The sequence below is a fragment of the Mustela putorius genome, unplaced genomic scaffold (assembly GCF_011764305.1).
Source record: "Mustela putorius furo isolate JIRA1106 unplaced genomic scaffold, ASM1176430v1.1 tig00003987_pilon_pilon_pilon, whole genome shotgun sequence".
In the NCBI taxonomy this organism is placed as follows: Eukaryota; Metazoa; Chordata; class Mammalia; order Carnivora; family Mustelidae; genus Mustela; species Mustela putorius.
In genome coordinates this window covers 1,053,236-1,073,168 of record NW_025422126.1, presented here as the reverse complement: position 1 = coordinate 1,073,168, position 19,933 = coordinate 1,053,236, and the positions used below count along the sequence as shown (strand labels likewise).

The 19,933-nt window shown below is 36.5% G+C and overlaps 1 protein-coding gene and 1 pseudogene across 1 annotated transcript; one reads left to right on the top strand and one right to left on the bottom strand.

Moving 5' to 3' along the window:
- Positions 1–5,524: 5,524 nt before the first annotated feature.
- Positions 5,525–14,714, bottom strand: LOC123389569 (annotated as a pseudogene).
- A 311-nt stretch (positions 14,715–15,025) lies between these two features.
- LOC123389597 (olfactory receptor 51V1-like) lies at positions 15,026–15,961 on the top strand. The gene has a single exon (XM_045071527.1). It carries the CDS (start codon positions 15,026–15,028, stop codon positions 15,959–15,961), a length of 936 nt encoding a protein of 311 aa, XP_044927462.1.
- Positions 15,962–19,933: the final 3,972 nt, after the last annotated feature.

Sequence of the window (19,933 nt, the reverse complement as noted above, 5' to 3'; positions counted from 1 at the left end):
CAAAAAGAATGAAATTTTGCCATTTTTGCAATGACTTAGATGTAACTAGAGTGTATTATGCTAAGTAAAACAAGTTAGTCAAAGAAAGATAAATACTATATGATTTCACTCATATATAGAATTTAAGAAACAAAAGAAGTGGACATGAAGGAAGGGGGCAAAAGAGAGGTAGGCAAAGCATAAGAGACTCTTAACTATAGAGAACAAACTGAAGATTGATGGAGGGGTGGGGGGGGATTGGGTAACAGGGTGATGGGTATTAAAAAGGACATTTATTGTCATGAGCACTGTAAGTAATGAGTACTAAATTCTACTCTTGAAACCAATATTATACTACATATTAATTAACTAGAATTTAAATAAGAACTTGAAGGAAAAAAAAAGAAAACATGCCATATGTACTTAGTTGCATAAAGTAGTAATTTCTAGCTTATTTAAGGAAAAGGACGTGTTTTGGACAAGCTTTTTATCTACTTGTATAAGGATAATTTTGCTTTTAGCAATTGTATATTGAAAAAAATGCATGATGAAAAGTATAGTTGTCACAAAGTAATATTGAATTAATTGCACATTATTAATCATAGAATTTATATACTCTGAAAAACACATATACACATGTAAAATTTTATTTGAGTAATCTATAAAAGATGCTTGGTAAATGCTTGAAACTTATATACTGTTTACAGTGAGTCCATGGCTCTCCAGGAATCAGAACCCCACAGGTTGGGAACCACTGACATAATGGATTTTTTTTTTTTATCTTCTTGATCTCTGCTTTCATCATCCTCCAAATATTCCTTTTCTACTTCTATTTGATTATTAATAAATCTGTTTTGGCAATATAATAGATAGATAAAGAATTTTTATTATGAAATAAAAGTGATAGCCTAATTTTATGCCCATAGCACTAACATTATTTTGAATAAATAATAAGTGGTTTTAGGAAATTAGGATGTTCTGTGACAATTATGACTCTAACTGAAAAAAGTTGGTCTTGATCATAATACTAAATCTGAGTTTGGTTTCACATAAGTTACTATGTAATTCTACGAGGTTATGTTGTCAGCCTCAAGGAGTTAGAATTTTTCCTTATACTAATTTAGACCACAACCACCTTGCTCCAAAGAGTTCCCATGGAGACATAACTTTAGCTAATGAAAACAGGGATTAAAGTTTGCCTCAAAAGGCCTGTGAGCTAATCTAAATACTCTGTGGCGTTTGCCATGACAGAAAATCTTGTCTCTATTTTTAAAGCTATTCCTTTCACCAGTGTTCATTTGCCAAGGTTATGGTGTTAGATACTTTAGAGCTCAGAGAGAAAAGTTTGGTCATCTCTCCACAAATTATTTCCTAAACTTAAAGTTAAGCTCACTTTCTTGAGTTATCCTATGGAAAATGTTTCATCTTAAATTCATTCAGCCAAGATTTAGTGATGTTTAAAAGTGTTTCTGTAATGTCCCTAAAGACTTATTCTGATTTTTTTTTCTGTTCTTCCATTTTGTCATCATGGAAATATTGAAGGACTCCAAGAAAAAAAAAAAAAAAAAAGTGAGCTTTCGAGTTTATTTAATTCAAATATTTAGTTAAACTTTTGGGAAATATTTAATATGCAACTTTTAAGATAAAGAGTACATCATGATGATTTATAACATTAATAAATATTAGCTAATGACTTCCAAAGGTATGTAAATTACAGGACAGTAAACATTTTAACAACTCCCCATCTAACCTAAATAAGAGATTTCACTGTTCATATGTGTAATATTTATCCCCAAAAATCTTTTGCTAACTTACATTCATATTAAAGCATATGCAAGTCTCTGTATCTTAACAACCTCAGTAGCACTGGATTCTGGTAACCATGTTTTATGTTTCCAGTTGTATACCAAATACAAAGTTGTATTTGACCTACTATTCTAAATTTTGTGATTATTTAATTTTAAATGAAATTGAACATATTTTAATATTTATTGACTATTTTAATTTCTTTTTTAAAATTTTATTTATTTATCTGATAGAGAAAGACACGGCAAGAGAGGGAACACAAGCAGGGGAAGTGTGAGAGCGAGAAGCAGACTCCCCACCAAGCAGGGAGCCTAATGCAGGGCTTAATCCCAGCACCCCAGGATCATGACCTGAATCTAAGGCAGATGCTTAACAACTAAGCAACCCAGACATACTGACGATTTAAATTCTGTATTGTTTTTATTGCTTTATATTGTTTTTTTTTTATCATATTGATTTGCAATGTATTTTGCTTGAGTAAACTAATTTTGTCATGTGTTGAATTACAAATGCTTAAGAGTTGGATATTTCTTACTGTTTTTATGTATCTCTATATGTGTATGTGTGTTTGTATCAAATTACTGATTTTCATTTTATGAACTCATTTTCTGTCCATATCTGGAACCAATAGCTTATTTAAAAATGTTTTTTAAAAGAACAGTTTTTCCTTAAGTTTACATTTTTAGTTTTATATGTATGATATTGGTATAAATATAAATAATTTTGGAATATTGTAACAACTGTGTTTGTGTTAAGAAATTAGGTATAGGGCAGGGGAATGAGGTCAATAGGTGATGGACATAGTGTGGTGAGCACCTAGTTTGTATGTGGGTAGTGAATCACTAAATCCTACACCTGAAATTCAAGTTGCACTATATGTTAGCTAACTGAAATTTAAATAAAAACTTGAAATAAAAAGAAATTAGGCATATATTTATCTCTAAAATTGCTAAATGATTATTAAATAATCTCTATTTTCTGAAAGAATTTAAATGGCCCTAAAATTCATTAAATGTATTCATTTTTTCTATATATCTACTGTTAGTTCTGTACTTAAGATTCTATTATACTCAGATGTGTGGGTGTGGGTGTTCCTTTTTCTTATATCTTATTGTACAAAATATTGTTGGTTTATATGTATTTTATTAATTTTAGAAACTACTCCCAAGCTTTCCTTGAAATGTATTTTTTTAAAGATTTATTTATTTATTTATTTATTTATTTTAGAGCATCTCTCTCTAAAGCTGGCAAAGGGGCAGAGGAAGAGAAAGAGAAAGAGAAAGAGAAAGAGAAAGAATCTTCAAGCAGACTCTCCGCTTAGAGGGGAGTCTAACGTAGGCCTCAATCCAGGACCCTGAGATCATGACCTGGGCTAAAATGATGAGTTGGAGATTTAACCAACTGAGCCACTCAAACACCCTTGGAAATGTAGTTTTTAAATTCTTTTATTTCTCTTTTAATCTTCTCTAAGAAAGTATAAAAAATTTGTGAAGTTAAATATATTGTTGTTTAGTCAGTGAAACTATGGAAATGTTTTAGGAGAACAGATACAGTTATGTACAGTAGGAACATATTTCTATTTCAGGTGTATGCCCTTACAACCACTACCTGAGTTTTAATGATTTTTTTTTTCCTTTGTTTTTTTAGGGAGAGAGTGAGTGAGAACAGTGAGAAGGGACACCCACTTGCGCCCTGGGTGGGGGAGGGACAGAGAGCAGAAGAGAGAATCTCGAGCAGGGAGCCTGACCCTAAAACCCAAAGATCATGACCTGAGTGGAAAGAGAGGCAAACACTCAACTGCCTGAGACACGGAGACACCCAGACACCCCTAACGCTTATAATTTTAACAAATTGTTAGAAAAGAAATTACTGAATATAACATTTAGAGTCAGTTTGAAGTCACTATGAACATTATTTTCTTCCATCTCATATGAACATTTTAATTAATTTTTAAATTCATCTCATTGACTAATTAAGAAATAACATTAAATTATTAACATATAATGAAAGTTCTTGACTTTTTCCATACTTTAAAGAAAATTAGGACAAAACCCTATGAAAAATCTTTTTTTTACATAATCATTGCTGTTTTAAACTCCATCTCTTTGATTATAAGTTGAATGGGAAAAAATTACTTCTTAAATAGATTCAGACTGGTGATTCTTTTCAGTTCACAAAGAGGCACGAATAATCCATTATATGTTTTAAACCAGATTTGTTTACAATGTAGCCTCATTTACATTATGGAAATTACTTACAAGCTTTTAATCATTTAACAATTTTTCCTTATTTTTGAGTTGTTGTGAAATCTACATTTGATACACATTTAGATGTATTTTATAGATGTATTTTAATGGGAAGTAGGAAAAAGGGCAAATGTAATATTGTAAACCCAATGCCATATTACCTTTGAAGATTGCAAGTTATTTTTATTTTCAATCCACTGCACCATTCATGATTTGTTCAAATCTTGAGTTCCCAAAATATAAAGACTCCAAAGGAATCTTATAAGGAGATGAACTACTTACCAAGTTTGCTCTCAGAAGCTTATGGACAGAGTTCCACAAAGTAGTAAAGATCAGCTCTATCTAGCCCATATGCAGGAGTATTTTTCCTAATTTGGTGAATAGGATGAGAATGATGAAGAAAAGTTGTTGCTACAGATTAAAAAAGATAACAGTATCCTCTCTCTTAAAGATCCTCAAGAATGACAATTTTACATAGCTACCAGTATAGACTAGGTTACTTTCCCAAGTGGCTAGTTATCTGACCTCACATTAATTATTAAGTAAACATGGTTTGCCATCAGTAGGAAAGCCCCTACAAAAAAAGAAAAGTTTTTGCCTTGCTGATATTTATCAAATCTAGAAAAGATAAAAGAAATTCCTATAAAGCAGATCAGTGAAACATTTATTCTACACAGTAAAGGATATGAATTTCTGTAAGACTCAAATAAGATTGTCAGGTTGGTAGTTATTTAGAGATATGTTAAAAAAAAAAGTGATAGAAATTCTTCTGAGAAGCAGGAAACAGAGTTGTCTGTTGACAAATTAATGTGAAGACAAGGATGATGATGCCTTGGAATGACTCTACATCAAACTACAAACCAGTCTGAAAACATCACTTAACGTTGGAAACCAACTGTAATGTCTACATTGATCAAGGCAACCATAGAAAGTGGTGATAAAATTGTACCTCCGGGGATGAATGTACACTGTGTGTTTGGATGGCTTTTTTGTAGGTATTCTTTTCAAGTTAAACTTTTCTGGACAATTGTGAATATTACTTTTTATAGGCAGAAATGATAATGAAATGTGACAAATGACTCTACTATCAGAGCTTCAAACTTGGGTTTGATTACTATTGATTACCATTTTTTTAAAAGATTTTATTTATTTATTTGACAGATAGAGATCACAAGCAGGCAGAGAGGCAGGCAGAGAGATACAGGAAGGGAAGCATGCTCCCTGCTGAGCAGGGAGCTGGATGGGGAGCTTGATCCCAGGACCCAGGGACCATGACCTGAGCCAAAGGCAGAGGCTTTAACCCACTGAGCCACCCAAGTGCCCCTTGATTACCATTTTTGATACTTACAAATCCTTCAAGTCATGGCATATCCTATAAGTCTCAGTTTTCAATTGCCTTATTTTTAACTTTATTAATAAAATATATTCCTCCCCTCTCCCCGCCTGAAATTTTCTACATGTAAACCACTTGCGTCTCTGTAATCTAAAGTGCTTCACTCCCTCTTCATGGAGAACCACTTCTGAATTCTGCCATGGATCTGTTGGGTCTTCACACTGTAGATGATAGGGTTCATCAGCGGTGGGAAGATGATGTAGGTGTTGCCCATGAGGACATGGACCGCAGGAGACAGGTGTTTACCAAAACGGTGCACCATAGTCAGACCAATGATTGGGATATAGAAAACTAGAACTGCACAGATGTGGGAGACACAGGTCTGTAAGGACTTGAATCGCTCCTCCCGGGATGCAATAGTCAATACTGAGTGCAGGATCAAGATGTAGGAGACCAGAATGAGCACTGCATCCAAAAACAGTGTGCAGATCACCAGAGCCAAGGCATAGAAGCTGTTGAAGCGGATATCCGAGCAGGCGAGCCGAAGTAGGTCCTGGTGCAGGCAGAGAGAGTGGGAGAGGATGTGGGAATGGCAATAGTGAAAAACTTGAGGCGGATTATGAGAGCAAGGATGAATGCAAAACTCCTAACCCAAATTCCCAGCCCAATTATTATTATTATTATTATTATTATTATTTTTGACAGAGAGAGAGAGGTCACAAGTAGGCAGAGAGGCAGGCAGAGAGAGGAGGAAGCAGGCTCCCGGCTGAGCAGAGAGCCCGATGCGGGGCTTGATCCCAGGACCCCAGGATCATGACCTGAGCCGAAGGCAGAGGCCTTAACCCAATGAGCCACCCAGGTGTCCCCCGAGCCCAATCTTAATGATTCCGGCACTGGTTAGTATGGACGTATACCTCAGAGGATTATAGACTGCTGTAAAGCGATCAAAAGCCATGGCCAGAAGAACTCCAGACTCTGAGAGACAGATGGATGAAATAAGTTTGGGCAATGCAGGCATCCAGGCTGACTTCCTGACTGAGTTCCCACAAGATCCCTAGCACTGTCCGTACTGTGGACAGCCCCATGCACAGGTCAGTGAAGGCCAGCATGACCAGGAAGTAGAACATGGGCTGATGCAGGCTCGGCTCTGTCTGAATCACATGCAGCACCACGCAGTTCCCTGAGAGTACCATAGCATAGATACAGGAGGAAAGGATGGAGAGCCAAGGGTATTCATTCCCGTTCCGGGCCAGGGAAGCCTGTTAGGAGAAATGTTGAGGAATTGGTGCTGTAAGGTGGAAAAGCAAGCATGGATGATGTGAGGTATTTTCTCTATGAGTCAATGTTGGTGTCCATTTGCTAGGTAACTTTCATACAACTTGTATTCTCATATAGGATCAATCCGAGCAAAAGTGGTGTATGTATGTATTACAGAATTCTTTAAATTAAAAAGTCACATTTATTGTTGTTCACATCTGTTATCCAAGTACCCCTCGACATTTAGGAATCTTGTTTTATTTCTACCTAGAAAAATACGGAGCGTAGATGAAGGAAAAAGTGATCCTAAATAGATTTTGTCTTTTCTCAAGCAACTAGCAATTATGATAAATTTTGACTTTCCAGATGTCTACTAATCTTTCAGAGTATTTGTAAAAAGTTATTCTTCATCTTTTGAATGCTGTTCAGTCTGTCTCTTCATACAACCAGTGATTCCAGCTTTCTCTTCTATCTGCCAATTACTGCTCAAGTCTCAACTCAATTGCAAAAACTCCAAGATACATTTGTTTCTCTGCTCTGAAGAAAGTAGATTGTATCTTTGTAAGTGCTTATACCAAGAGAGAGCTGGAGGGCCGTAGTATATAACATCAGGAAAGATATGGATATAAATGGACCGCATGTCCCTAGAGATATTCTGTTCACATTTCAAAGGGAATGTTCAAAATAGTCATCATCTGCCTGCAATCTGGAATTAGCCATGGGGAATGCACTTGTTTTATTTAACAGACACATACTCCATTTAAAGTTCAAACACTGTTTTAAAACTATTAAAAACTATTACAGAAACTAATATAACACTGTACGTTAGTTATACTTCAGTTGTGAAGTAGATAATACCACACAAACCCTACGTAGTGGGCACTATTGTGAGCCCTCGTTATAGATGACTACATTGAGTTCAAGAGAGATTAAGCAGCTTGCTAAAGTCACACTGTAGTGAAGATTTGAAATCCTTGCCGGCTGACTCCAAGGCACATGCTTTGAACTACTCATCTCTCTGTCTTCAATTTCATTGGGATCACTTCAATGCCTGTTGCTTTCATAAAGCATGAGGTTTAAAGGTTTCAGGAGTTCTCTCTAATCTTTAAATTTACACTAAGAGTATCTCATTTATCAGTTCTATTTGCTTTCTGCAAGATCATCAGTGAGTTTAAGATCCTCTATCATACTGCCTTCCTTCACAAACCAGGCTTTCAACTCTCACCAGCTACCACAAGGTAGATACTCTGTTTCTTCTGTTGCTCTGGAGACTTTCCAGTCTTTGTGAGCAACTGATTCTCAGCAATCACTAATTTTCTCAATAGAGCTTCTCTCCAGCTCCTGTCGGCTTTACTGAGGTAGAGTGGACTCATAGCATTGTGTAAATTTGAGGTGCACAACATGTTGTCTTGATATTTTACATATTTCAAAATGATTACCGCCATAACATTAGCTAACGCACAGTTAAATTTATTTTTAAGTATTTTATTGTTTCTATGCTAATGTAAATGGATTGATGTCCTTATTTCTTTTTCAGATGTTTTGCTATGTCCTGTAACTTAACTGAATTTATTGATTAATTCTAGCTGTTTTTTTTCTGTTTGTTTGCTTCTTTTGTTTCTGTGTCATCATCAGGATATTCTCTATATAACATAATATCTGCCAACAAAGACAATTTTACTTCATCATTTCTTATTGGGATGCCTTTTCTGCCTTTTCTTGTCTGATTGCTCTGTCTAGGATTTCCAATTATGTAGAATAGAAGTAGGGAGAATGGGCACAATTGTCTTATTTCTGATCTTAGAAGAAAATCTCAAACTTTTTGCTGTTGAATATAATATTGGCCATGGGTTTGTCGTATATGGCCTTTATTATGTTGAGGTATGTTTCTTTTATACTCAATATATGGAGAGTTCTTATCATGAAAGGATGATATATTTTGTCAAATGCTTTTTCTGCCTCTACTGAGATGATTATATGATTTTGTCCTTTATTATATTAATGTGTTGTATCACAGTTATTAATTTGCATATGTTGACTTATTCTTTCATCCCAGGGATAAATGCCACTGAATCTTGATGTATGCTTTTTTAATATACTCTTCCTGCTTTGTGTGTTCAGAGTGCTAATATTTTATCAAGAATTTTTTCAAATGTATTCATCAGAACTATTGGTCTATAGTTTCTTTTCTTGTAGTGTATTAATCTAGGTTTGGTATTAGGATTATGTTGGCCTTGTAAAATGAGTCTGGAGGTGTTCCTTCCTCTTCAAGCTTTTGAAAGAGTTTGAGAGGGTTGGCATTAATTCTTTTTTAAATATTTAGTAGAGTTCACCATCACATCTGATCCTGGGCTTTTCTGTGTGCAATGATGGATTACTGATTCAACCTCTTTATTCATCATTGGTCTGTTCAAATTTTCTATTTCTTCATGATTCAGTCTTTGTAAGTTTTATGTTTTAGGGAATTTATCCTTTTCTTCTACGTTATCCAGCTTGTTGGTGTATAATGTCTGTAGAAGTCTCTCATTATTTTTTGTGTTTCTCTGGTATCAGTGGTAATGTCTCATCTATTTATGATTTTATTCACTTGAGTCTCCTCTTATGTTCTTCATAGTCTAGCTAAAAGTTTGTAAATTTTGTTTATCTTTTACAAAAATTGCTTAGTTTAATTGCTCATTTCTACATATTTTTCATCTCCATTTCATTTCTTTCTGCTATGATTTTTGCTCATTCTTCCTTCTTTCTTTCTTCCTTCCTGTCAGCTTGGGCTTAGTTTGTTCAGTTTCTAGTTTCTTTTTTTTTTCCAATGGTATTAAATTTTATTTGAGAAACATGATTTCTTTTTTTTTTAATATTTTATTTTTTTATAAACATGTATTTTTATCCCCAGGGATACAGGTCTGTGAATCGCCAGGTTTACACACTTCACAGCACTCAGCAAAGCACATACCCTCCCCAATGTCCATAAACCCACCCCCCCTATTCCCAACTCCCATTCCCCCAGCAACCCTCAGTTTGTTTTGTAAGATTAAGAGTCACTTATGGTTTGTCTCCCTCCCAATCCCATCTTGTTTCATTGATTCTTCTCCTACCCACTTAAGCCCCCATGTTGCATCACCACTTCCTCATATCAGGGAGATCATATGATAGTTGTCTTTCTCTGCTTGACTTATTTCGCTAAGCATGATACGTTCTAGTTCCATCCATGTTGTCGCAAATGGCAAGATTTCATTTCTTTTGATGGCTGCATAGTATTCCATTGTGTATATATACCACATCTTCTTGATCCATTCATCTGTTGATGGACATCTAGGTTCTTTCCATAGTTTGGCTATTGTGGACATTGCTGCTATAGACATTCAGGTGCACGTGCCCCTTTGGAATACTACGTTTGTATCTTTAGGGTAAATACCCAGTAGTGCAATTGCTGGGCCATAGGGCAGTTCTATTTTCAACATTTTGAAGAACCTCCATGCTGTTTTCCAGAGTGGCCGCACCAGCTTGCATTCCCACCAACAGTGTAGGAGGGTTCCCCTTTCTCCGCATCCTCGCCAGCATCTGTCATTTCCTGACTTGTTGATTTTAGCCATTCTGACTGGTGTGAGGTGATATCTCATTGTGGTTTTGACTTGTATTTCCCTGATGCCGAGTGATATGGAGCACTTTTTCATGTGTCTAGCCTCAGCAATCAGACAACAAAAGGAAATTAAAGGCATCCAAATCGGCAAAGAAGAAGTCAAATTATCACTCTTCGCAGATGATATGATACTATATGTGGAAAACCCAAAAGAATCCACTCCAAAATTGCTAGAACTTATACAGGAATTCAGTAAAGTGTCAGGATATAAAATCAATACACAGAAATCAGTTGCATTTCTCTACACCAACAACAAGACAGAAGAAAGAGAAATTAAGGAGTCCATCCCATTTACAATTACACCCCAAACCATAAGATACCTAGGAATAAACCTAACCAAAGAGGCACAGAATCTATACTCAGAAAACTATAAAGTATTCATGAAAGAAATTGAGGAAGACACAATGAAATGGAAAAATGTTCCATGCTCCTGGATTGGAAGAATAAATATTGTGAAAATGTCTATGCTACTTAAAGCAATCTACACATTTAATGCAATTCCTATCAAAGTACCATCCATCTTTTTCAAAGAAATGGAACAGATAATTCTAAAATTTATATGGAACCAGAAAAGACCTCGAATAGCCAAAGGGATATTGAGAAAGAAAGCCAAAGTTGGTGGCATCACAATTCCGGACTTCAAGCTCTATTACAAAGCTGTCATCATCAAGACAGCATGGTACTGGCACAAAAACAGACACATAGATCAATGGAACAGAATAGAGAGCCCAGAAATAGACCCTCAACTCTATGGTCAACTAATCTTTGACAAAGCAGGAAAGAATGTCCAATGGAAAAAAGACAGCCTCTTCAATAAATGGTGCTGGGAAAATTGGACAGCCACATGCAGAAAAATGAAATTGGACCATTTCCTTACACCACACACGAAAATAGACTCAAAATGGATGAAGGACCTCAATGTGCGAAAGGAATCCATCAAAATCCTTGAGGAGAACACGGCAGCAACCTCTTCCACCTCAGCCGCAGCAACATCTTCCTAGGAACATCGCCAAAGGCAAGGGAAGCAAGGGCAAAAATGAACTATTGGGATTTCATCAAGATCAAAAGCTTTTGCACAGCAAAGGAAACAGTTAACAAAATCGAAAGACAACTGACAGAATGGGAGAAGATATTTGCAAACGACATATCAGATATTTGGACTAGTGTCCAAAATCTATAAAGAACTTAGCAAACTCAACACCCAAAGAACAAATAATCCAATCAAGAAATGGGCAGAGGACATGAACAGACATTTCTGCAAAGAAGACATCCAGATGGCCAACAGACACATGTTTCTAGTTTCTTGAGGCAAAAAGTGAAATTGTTTATTAGAAATACTAGTTTCTTAATGCTGGTGTTTATGGCTATAGAATTCCGTCTTAGAACTGATTTTTTTAATTGCATAGGTTTTAATTATAGCATGTTTTACTACCAAATATGAAGTCTATTTGAGTCTTATTCCAAAACTTTTAAATATGTAGGGAAGAAACCCTCTCTATTCAGTGTTTAAACTGTACTTTGCTTTGCCCCTGTGGGTCTCTTTTTTCTCACAGGTTATATATTATTTCAAAATTGCCAGAAAACAGAAGAAATGAAGATGAAAGAAGGATGAAAAAAGTTAAGAATGATTTCTGGGTATATTGTTAACAAAACCTTTGTCATTTTTTCCTGAGAAAAAGATAACTTTTCTTCCCTTAATTTTTCTGAATTGTATCTGTTCAGTATTTTGGTTCTACATGGGAGCTCAGTTCTAATATCTTCAACATCTTTCCTATATTTCTGAAATGAGTGTGGGGACATGAGTCTTGTGTAGTTAATATGAATCACAGTTTCTGCATTGCTAATATTGTTAGTATAAGCAAACAATGTGATTTGTGGCATATATTCTTGTGGATTTCATTTACCTTTTAAATCTTGGCTTCTGGAAATTAAAAAAGGTTTTACTTAAATGTGTATCCAGTATTTCTAAGTGTTTATCCCAGAGGGAAGTTCAAATATTTATTCCGCAACATTAAAGGAAATCAAAGTCTCTCCACAGTTTCTGTAGTGTAGTGTTCCTAAACTAGAGATTTTTTTTTTTCTGTTTTAAAAATTAACATATAATGTATTATTTACCCCAGGGGTACAGATCTGTGCATAGTCAGACTTACACACTTCACAGCACTCACCATAGCACATACCCTCCCCAATGTCCATAACCCCACCACCCTCTCCCAAGTCCCCTCCCTCCAGCAACCCTCATTTTGTTTTGTGAGATTAAGAGTCTCTTATGGTTTGTTTCCTTCCCAATCCCATCTTGTTTCATTTTTTCCTTCACTACTGCTCAAACTCCCCACTTTGCCTCTCAAATTATTCATATCAGGGAGATCATTGATAACTGTCTTTCTCTGATTGACTTATTTTGCTCAGCATAATACCCTCTAGCTCCACCCACATTGTTACAAATGGCAAGATTTCATTTCTTTTGATGGCTGCATAGTATTTCATTGTGTATATATACCACATTTTCTGTATCCATTCATCTGTTGATGGACATCTAGGTTCTTTCCAAAGTTTGGCAGTTGTGGACATTGCTGCTATAAACATTCGGGTGCACATGCCCCTTCAGACCATTACATTTGCTTCTAGTCCTTTTGGCTAAGATCAAGTGTAGTATCAAAACCAGAGTTTTTTAATACATTGAAAATGATCAGGTTGGATGAATTAAACATTTTCAACAATAAATATTTTAAAATTGTTTTCTAAGGTAGAAAGATTATGCAGTTAGGTCCAAAGACTCACATTTAAGTAATTGGAACATTATTAAATGCCATAGCTATGTGATCTTCAGGAAGTTTCCAGTATATATCTCTAACCACGTGTCATTATGTAGTTTTAGATTCTAAGTAAAACTGAGTGGTAAAACCCATGTTAAGTTTTATTTAGCCTACTATATCTAAAATATTATGTCAATATGTAGTCAATATAAACATTTTTGAAGAGACATTTTAAACCATTCTTTCCCAACTAAGTCTTTCATCTGGTCTGTAATTTGTACTTACTTAACATCTCAATTTGGCTTGCCACATTCCAAGTACAAAATAGGCCCTGGTGGCTCATGGATAACATATTAAAGAATGCCACTCTAACCTCAGTTTCTTCATCTCTGAAATGGAAACAATTACAATTTACTTGTATTAAGTGTTTGCTTTATGTCTTTCGTGATTCTAAATGTTTTACAATTTCATCTAACTTAATTGTCAGGACAATCCTATGAAGTAATGTCATCATCCCCACTTTAGATGAAGCTAAGTATCCTGCCCAGGGACAGAGTACTCACAGGTGTTGGAGAAGGGCTTCCAAACCAGAAAGCCTGGTTTATAAGCACATTTTTTATCTACTGACATTAAAATAAAAGATATGTGTGTTCAGTAATTCTAGAAATTTAAATAGATAACAGACATACTCTAATTCTGAGAATTAAATAATGCTAAAATTCCTACTGCAATTTAAATGCTAAAAAAAAGTGCTTGGTGTAATTGCTATTATCAAAGTAGAGACTCAGATTTCAAGCAGCTTATAATAATTATCAACCTTAAACAAAACTATTGACTTTGAAGAATGTTTTATTTGCTAGCACATGAAGTCTTTGAATAGTGAAGTCATGTTATCAAAAAAAGAAGGAAAAGTTGTAACTGTTGTAACTGTTAATAACAATAGGCTGTTTTCTATAGAATATATCTGCTGCCCTTCAAAAAACATGTAAGGACTCATTAGGGAGGGAGCAAGCTACCAAGACATTTCTTGATCTCTCTGTCTGACATTTACTCCAAATCTCCCTGGACAGGAGAATTGTAATTGCAAACATGCACTCGTGAGACTATTCAGAATTTGGTGGAGTGGAGAGTCTGCCCTGCAAACACTGCCTCGGGGTTTGCCTTCATTACCCCAAAGGAACACAGCCCTGTAATTCACTCACTCTCAGCCCCTCCTGGGGTTCAGGCTTTACTCTAGTGATTCCCAGACCTGCATAAATTTTGCTTCTCCTAGAATGGCCCTGCCACTGGGACAAAAGGAGGAAGAACAAGATCCATTTTCAAGATTGGCGCGACCATCTCTACTGTGAGTGACAGTTGTTCTTTTTTAAGGCAGCAAAAACAACATTTCAGAATGGACAACATGACTGAGAAATGAATTCTCCAAGTGACTGAGTGTTTTATGTAACAGGCAGAGGTTAATCTTATAGCCCGTGGCAGTGATTTGCAATTTAATTCACCAGGTTTTATTTTTTTTTTATTTATTTTTTTTTAATTCACCAGGTTTCAAATGCAAAAACTCAAATGTGTTTTCTTTTTCTACTTGGTGTACTTAAACTTCATTATTATACCTTCACATGCCAGAAATCATTTTTTTCTCTGTTATTTTTAGTATATAGCATTGAAATAGAAGGTGACAGTGAGATTGTGTATATGGACATGGATTCCTCTGATAGGGTAATGATCTAATAACAAGGAGGTTTCACATGTAGGCATAATGTAGTTTGTTTCAGAGTAAATGCAGTTTCGGTAAAAAAGCATTGGTCTTATATAAAATGAGTTGTAGTGCCAAATCCAGTCATTCTTTCTATGGCTTTTCCCTCTAAGTTTATATTAAGGGATGGAAAGTTTATATTAAGGATTCTTAATAAGCTATTCCCTTAAATATATATGTGTATACACATACACACAAAGACACACAAACACACACTTTTTTTTTTTTTTTCTGAGAGGTTTCTGTTTTTATAGATTAATGTCTGTTCAAGCTGGTTCCAAAGTCAGTAACTCCACCTTTCTCCTTGCGGGTTTTCCTGGCCTGGAACGGGAATACCCTTGGCTCTCCATCCCTTTCTCCTGTATCTATGCTATGGTACTCTCAGGGAACTGCCTGGTGCTGCACGTGATTCGGACAGAGCCAAGCCTGCATCAGCCCATGTTCTACTTCCTGGCCATGCTGGCCCTCACTGACCTATGCATGGGGCTGTCCACAGTACACACAGTCCTGGGCATCCTGTGGGGGCTCAACCAGGAGATTGGTCTGGATGCGTGCATTGCTCAAGCTTTCTTTGTTCATGGTCTATCATGCATGGAGTCTGGCGTCCTACTGGCCATGGCCTTTGATCGCTTCACTGCAATCTCCAAACCTCTGAGATATACATCCATTCTCACCAATACAAGAATCATCAGCATTGGTGTGGCCATTTTAGGGAGGATTTTCCTCACTGCTCCCATTGTCCGCCTAAAGTTCTTTGATTACTGCCGCCCCCACATCCTCTCCCACTCTTTCTGCCTGCACCAGGACCTACTTCGGCTCGCCTGCTCTGACATCCGCTTCAACAGCTTCTATGCCTTGGCTCTGGTGATCTGCACACTGTTTTTGGATGCAGTGCTCATTCTGGTCTCCTACATCTTGATCCTGCACTCAGTATTGACTATTGCATCCCGGGAGGAGCGATTCAAGTCCTTGCAGACCTGTGTCTCCCACATCTGTGCAGTTCTAGTTTTCTATATCCCAATCATTGGTCTGACTATGGTGCACCGTTTTGGAAAGCACCTCTCTCCTGTGGTCCACGTCCTCATGGGCAACATCTATATCCTTTTCCCACCCTTGATGAACCCCATCATCTACAGTGTCAAAACCCAACAAATACGTATTAGGATCCAGAGATGGTTCACTAAACCAAACTGAGTACTGGAGGTTAATGTGTTCTAAGGAAAGGAAGGGAGTGTTTGCAATAGGAATGACGTATTATAACATGTGGCAGAAATAATACATTTATATGGAATATTTAACAGATTAAAAGCATACTTTAGAAAATAGTCATTTTCTAACTTAGTTTTCACAAAGCTAGAGAAATATGCAGAGGATATGTTACTGATCTCATTCCCAAATTTTAAAATTCAGTATGATGTTAATTACTACAGTGAGTTATATTCCGTAGTGTGTCAATGAGCACTTGCCTGGGTAATTCCCAAGTTTACAGTACCATTCATGCTTCTTGACTTCTAATTCAGAGTGTGATTTTATTTTCTCATGTAACTGGTATATTTGTACATTTACTATGTATGAAATGAATAGCCTTTACATATTATTTTCAGTTATTGCAAGTTTTGTCTGTTAAGGTTGTTGAGAGGAAAATTTTACTCTATCCTTCAAGGTTCTCTTAAACTGGTCTAAAAATTAAATTGGCATGAGACAGATTAACAGGAAAAAAACAATATTTAACCCCATGCACGTAGAGGCCCAGTAGTAAATTTCATACCCTAAGAAATGACCAACGCATGAAGTGGGGGTTTTTTCTTTGTTTTGTTTTGGGTTTTTTTGTGTGTTAAGATGTTATTTATTTGAGAGAGAGAAAGAGAGCAGGAGGAGAAGGAGAGAGAATCTGAAGCAGACTCCATGCTGAGCACAGAACCCCAGCAGGGATCCCATGACTGAGAGATCATGACCTGAGCTGATACCAACAGTGGAACACTTAAGCGACTGAGCCACTGAGGCTCCCCAGCATGAAGTGTTTGTTCATTTTAGACAAAGAATAATTTATCTTTGAGGAATGGATGGGACAAAGAAAATTTATGCTCAGGAGCTTCAACTAGTAAGGAATTGTAATTTGGACTAGAATCTGGGCTGAGATAATGTGTTAGTAGTAGTTACAAGCGTTATTTATTTATTTATTCACTTATTTGACAGACAGAGATCACAAGCAGGTAGACAGGAGGGCAGACAGAGAGGAGAAAGCAGGCTTCTGACGGAGCAGAGAGCCCAATGCCAGGCTCCATCCCAGGACCCTGAGATCATGACATGAGTTGAAAGCAGAGACTTTAACCCACTGAGCCACCCAGGAGCCCCTGTATTTATTTTATCTTTCTATTTTTTTACAAGGTTTATTCATATAGGCTGCTTTGGCCTTATATGCCCTACATTCCCTACCTCGGATGATAAGGATCTCTCATTACCTCTTGGTGCAGACAGGGTACCTTTCCCCAGGGAGATGGACCTCCAGCTTTCTGGAGACAAAGAAGAGTCAGTATTCTTGTACTGGCTGTTTCTTAAATTACTTCAATTCATAATAATCCTTATTGTCATATGTTGGGGCTGCCTTCCTAGGGCCACCACAAAGTCACTCACACCTCACCTCTTCTGCCTGTAATTAAGCCAATGTGCCAAGAAAGCCCATTCTGACTCCCTAATAGAATACTGGATGGGTAGGGTAGATTATAGTTGAGTACAAAAGACTTGGTGAACACTGACAGAATTGACTATCACATCTCTACATATGCTACCATGTGCCCTGAATCTGTATAGTTTACAGTGCTCATGAGAGCTCTCAGTTGATTTCAGTCTTAGTGTCAGCATATGTGAAATTTTAAAGACCGTTTCAGTAACCTCTTTATTTTTAAGGGAGGTTGCTAAGGCCCAGAGATAGAAGTAAAACATCGGTAGCTAGGTTGGGGATAGAATTGTGGTTTTGAGAATCCTTTCAATGTATATTTCACTCCTAAGTCTCATCCTCTTCATAGATAAAAATAGGAAATTCAATTTAATCATAAAAAGCAAATGTAGTTTTTTGGGTACTTGCTTTTGAAAAATATTGACCTCCCAAAATAAAAAATAAAACACATAGTAGCAATCTCAAGATGTTTTTATTTCTTTAAATTTCGTCTCCTAATGACAGCTGTGTACTAGCCATGACTGGGCAGCAGAGGTACCAGCAGAGACAAAGTACAGTTAAGCCGTGGAGATGGGAGGAAGCAAATTGTTGCACATGTACCTTCAGGTAATGACGTTCCACCATCAATATCTGAACAAACAGGGAAAACTTCAATTTTGGAAATTATTGTTTGGCTTGTTAAATTTATTTTTTTAAATATTTTATTAGAAAATTAGTGTGACTCTTTTTAGCTTTTATTTATTTATTTGAGTAAGCAAGAGAGAATGTGAGAGTATGAGTTTACAGATTTGTACTTTATTTTAAATAAATTGTTACTAAATTGAAAGTAGCTATTAAGGCATTATATATGTGTATATGGATATATATCTACATATGCATATTTGTGTGCATATGTATATATGTGTGTGTGTGTATATATATATATATGTGTTTGTATATATATATATACACACATGTAGTCGATCCTTATTGCTTATAGATTCTGTGTTTGTGAATTCGCCTACTGGTTAAAATGTATTTGAAACCTCATAAGCAATGATTCGGTGCTGTCACCATCAGTGGACATTTAAGTTTTTGCAGAGCACCAAAAACTTTCAGTTTCCTAGCACACCTGTTCCCAGCTGTGGTTGGACAAGGCAAAGCTCTGCCTTCTGGTTTATATCTAATAGGAGTAAATGAGTATCCCTTTCTGTGTCTATTTAACATTCTGTTCCTGTCATTTGTTGGTGGTGGTGGTGACGGGAACCATTGAAGATGGCCCCACGCATGTTGTGGAAGTGCTGTCCAGGCTCATATACACAGGCTGTAGTCCATCTCACAGAGGAAATAAGCGTGTCAGATAAGCTGCCTTTAGATCATAGCTTTGTTGTCCGTGAGTTCAATATTAATGCACCAAAAATGCTGTACATTCAGAAAAAGCATGAGGAGGTTTACGCATCTGTGTATGAGGCTGTGCCTCAAGTGCTAAGGTAGCATCGAGAGTATGTGATGAAACTATGGCAAAGCGGGGAAAGTGGCTAAATTTGTGAATCCATGAGGTAATGACAGATTAAATAAAATGTAGTGGATGGCACCATTGTAGGGTGAAATCCAAAGGAATCTATAGACACACGACCCAGGGCCAGGAAAATGGGAAATGCTGCTCAGCTACTGTCTTACTACAATGAAATGGTGCATGAAATTCATTATTTCTAGGAAATACATATTGAAATGTACCCTTACACAGAAGCATACAGAGAATATGTAAAACTGGTTATAGAAAATGTGATCAGAGGCTCAAAAGCAAAAGCAACGATATGCTGTGTTTCAGAGTTCATTAATGCTGTGTTTTCAGCAACTTAACAGAATAAAACTGCAGCAAATAACACAATAGTCTGTATATGGGGAGGCTGGGTGGCTCAGATGGGTAAGCATCTGCCTTAGGCCCAGGTCATGATCTCAGGGTCCTGGGGTGGAGCCCTGCATTGGGCTCCCTGCTCAGCGGGAAGCCTGTTTGCTCCTTTCTCTGCCTGCCTCTGCCTACTTGTGATCTCTCTCACTGCCAAATAAAATCTTTTAAAAAATAGGTGTGGTATTTATACTTGTACTGTAATTCTATTTTTATTAATGCATAGAACAAAATTACTTAGAGCTATGAAAAGACGTAATTGGCCATAAACATTTATTACATCATGAATGTGTTTCCAAAACTCTTTATTGAGAGAAAAAGTTAACTGAATTATGGTACTTCTATAATATTCATTGTCATGGGCATATTGAAAGTGAAAAATCCCAAAAGCGGTACGTTACAAACTTGCCTATATTATTACAATAGTAGCTAAAAACTGTGTAGAACAACATTTGTGAGATGATCTAGTAGTACTTAAAATAATTCTACATGTACTCAAGTATAAAAAAACCTGAATATCAGAGCACCTGGGTGGGTCATTGTGTTAAGCCTCTGCTTTCAGCTCAGGTCATGATCTCAGGGTCCTGGGATTCAGCCTGGC

Excerpts from the sequence above, each read along its gene's own strand:
- LOC123389597 (XM_045071527.1), top strand. The coding sequence starts at position 15,026 with ATGTCTGTTCAAGCTGGTTCCAAAGTCAGTAACTCCACCTTTCTCCTT.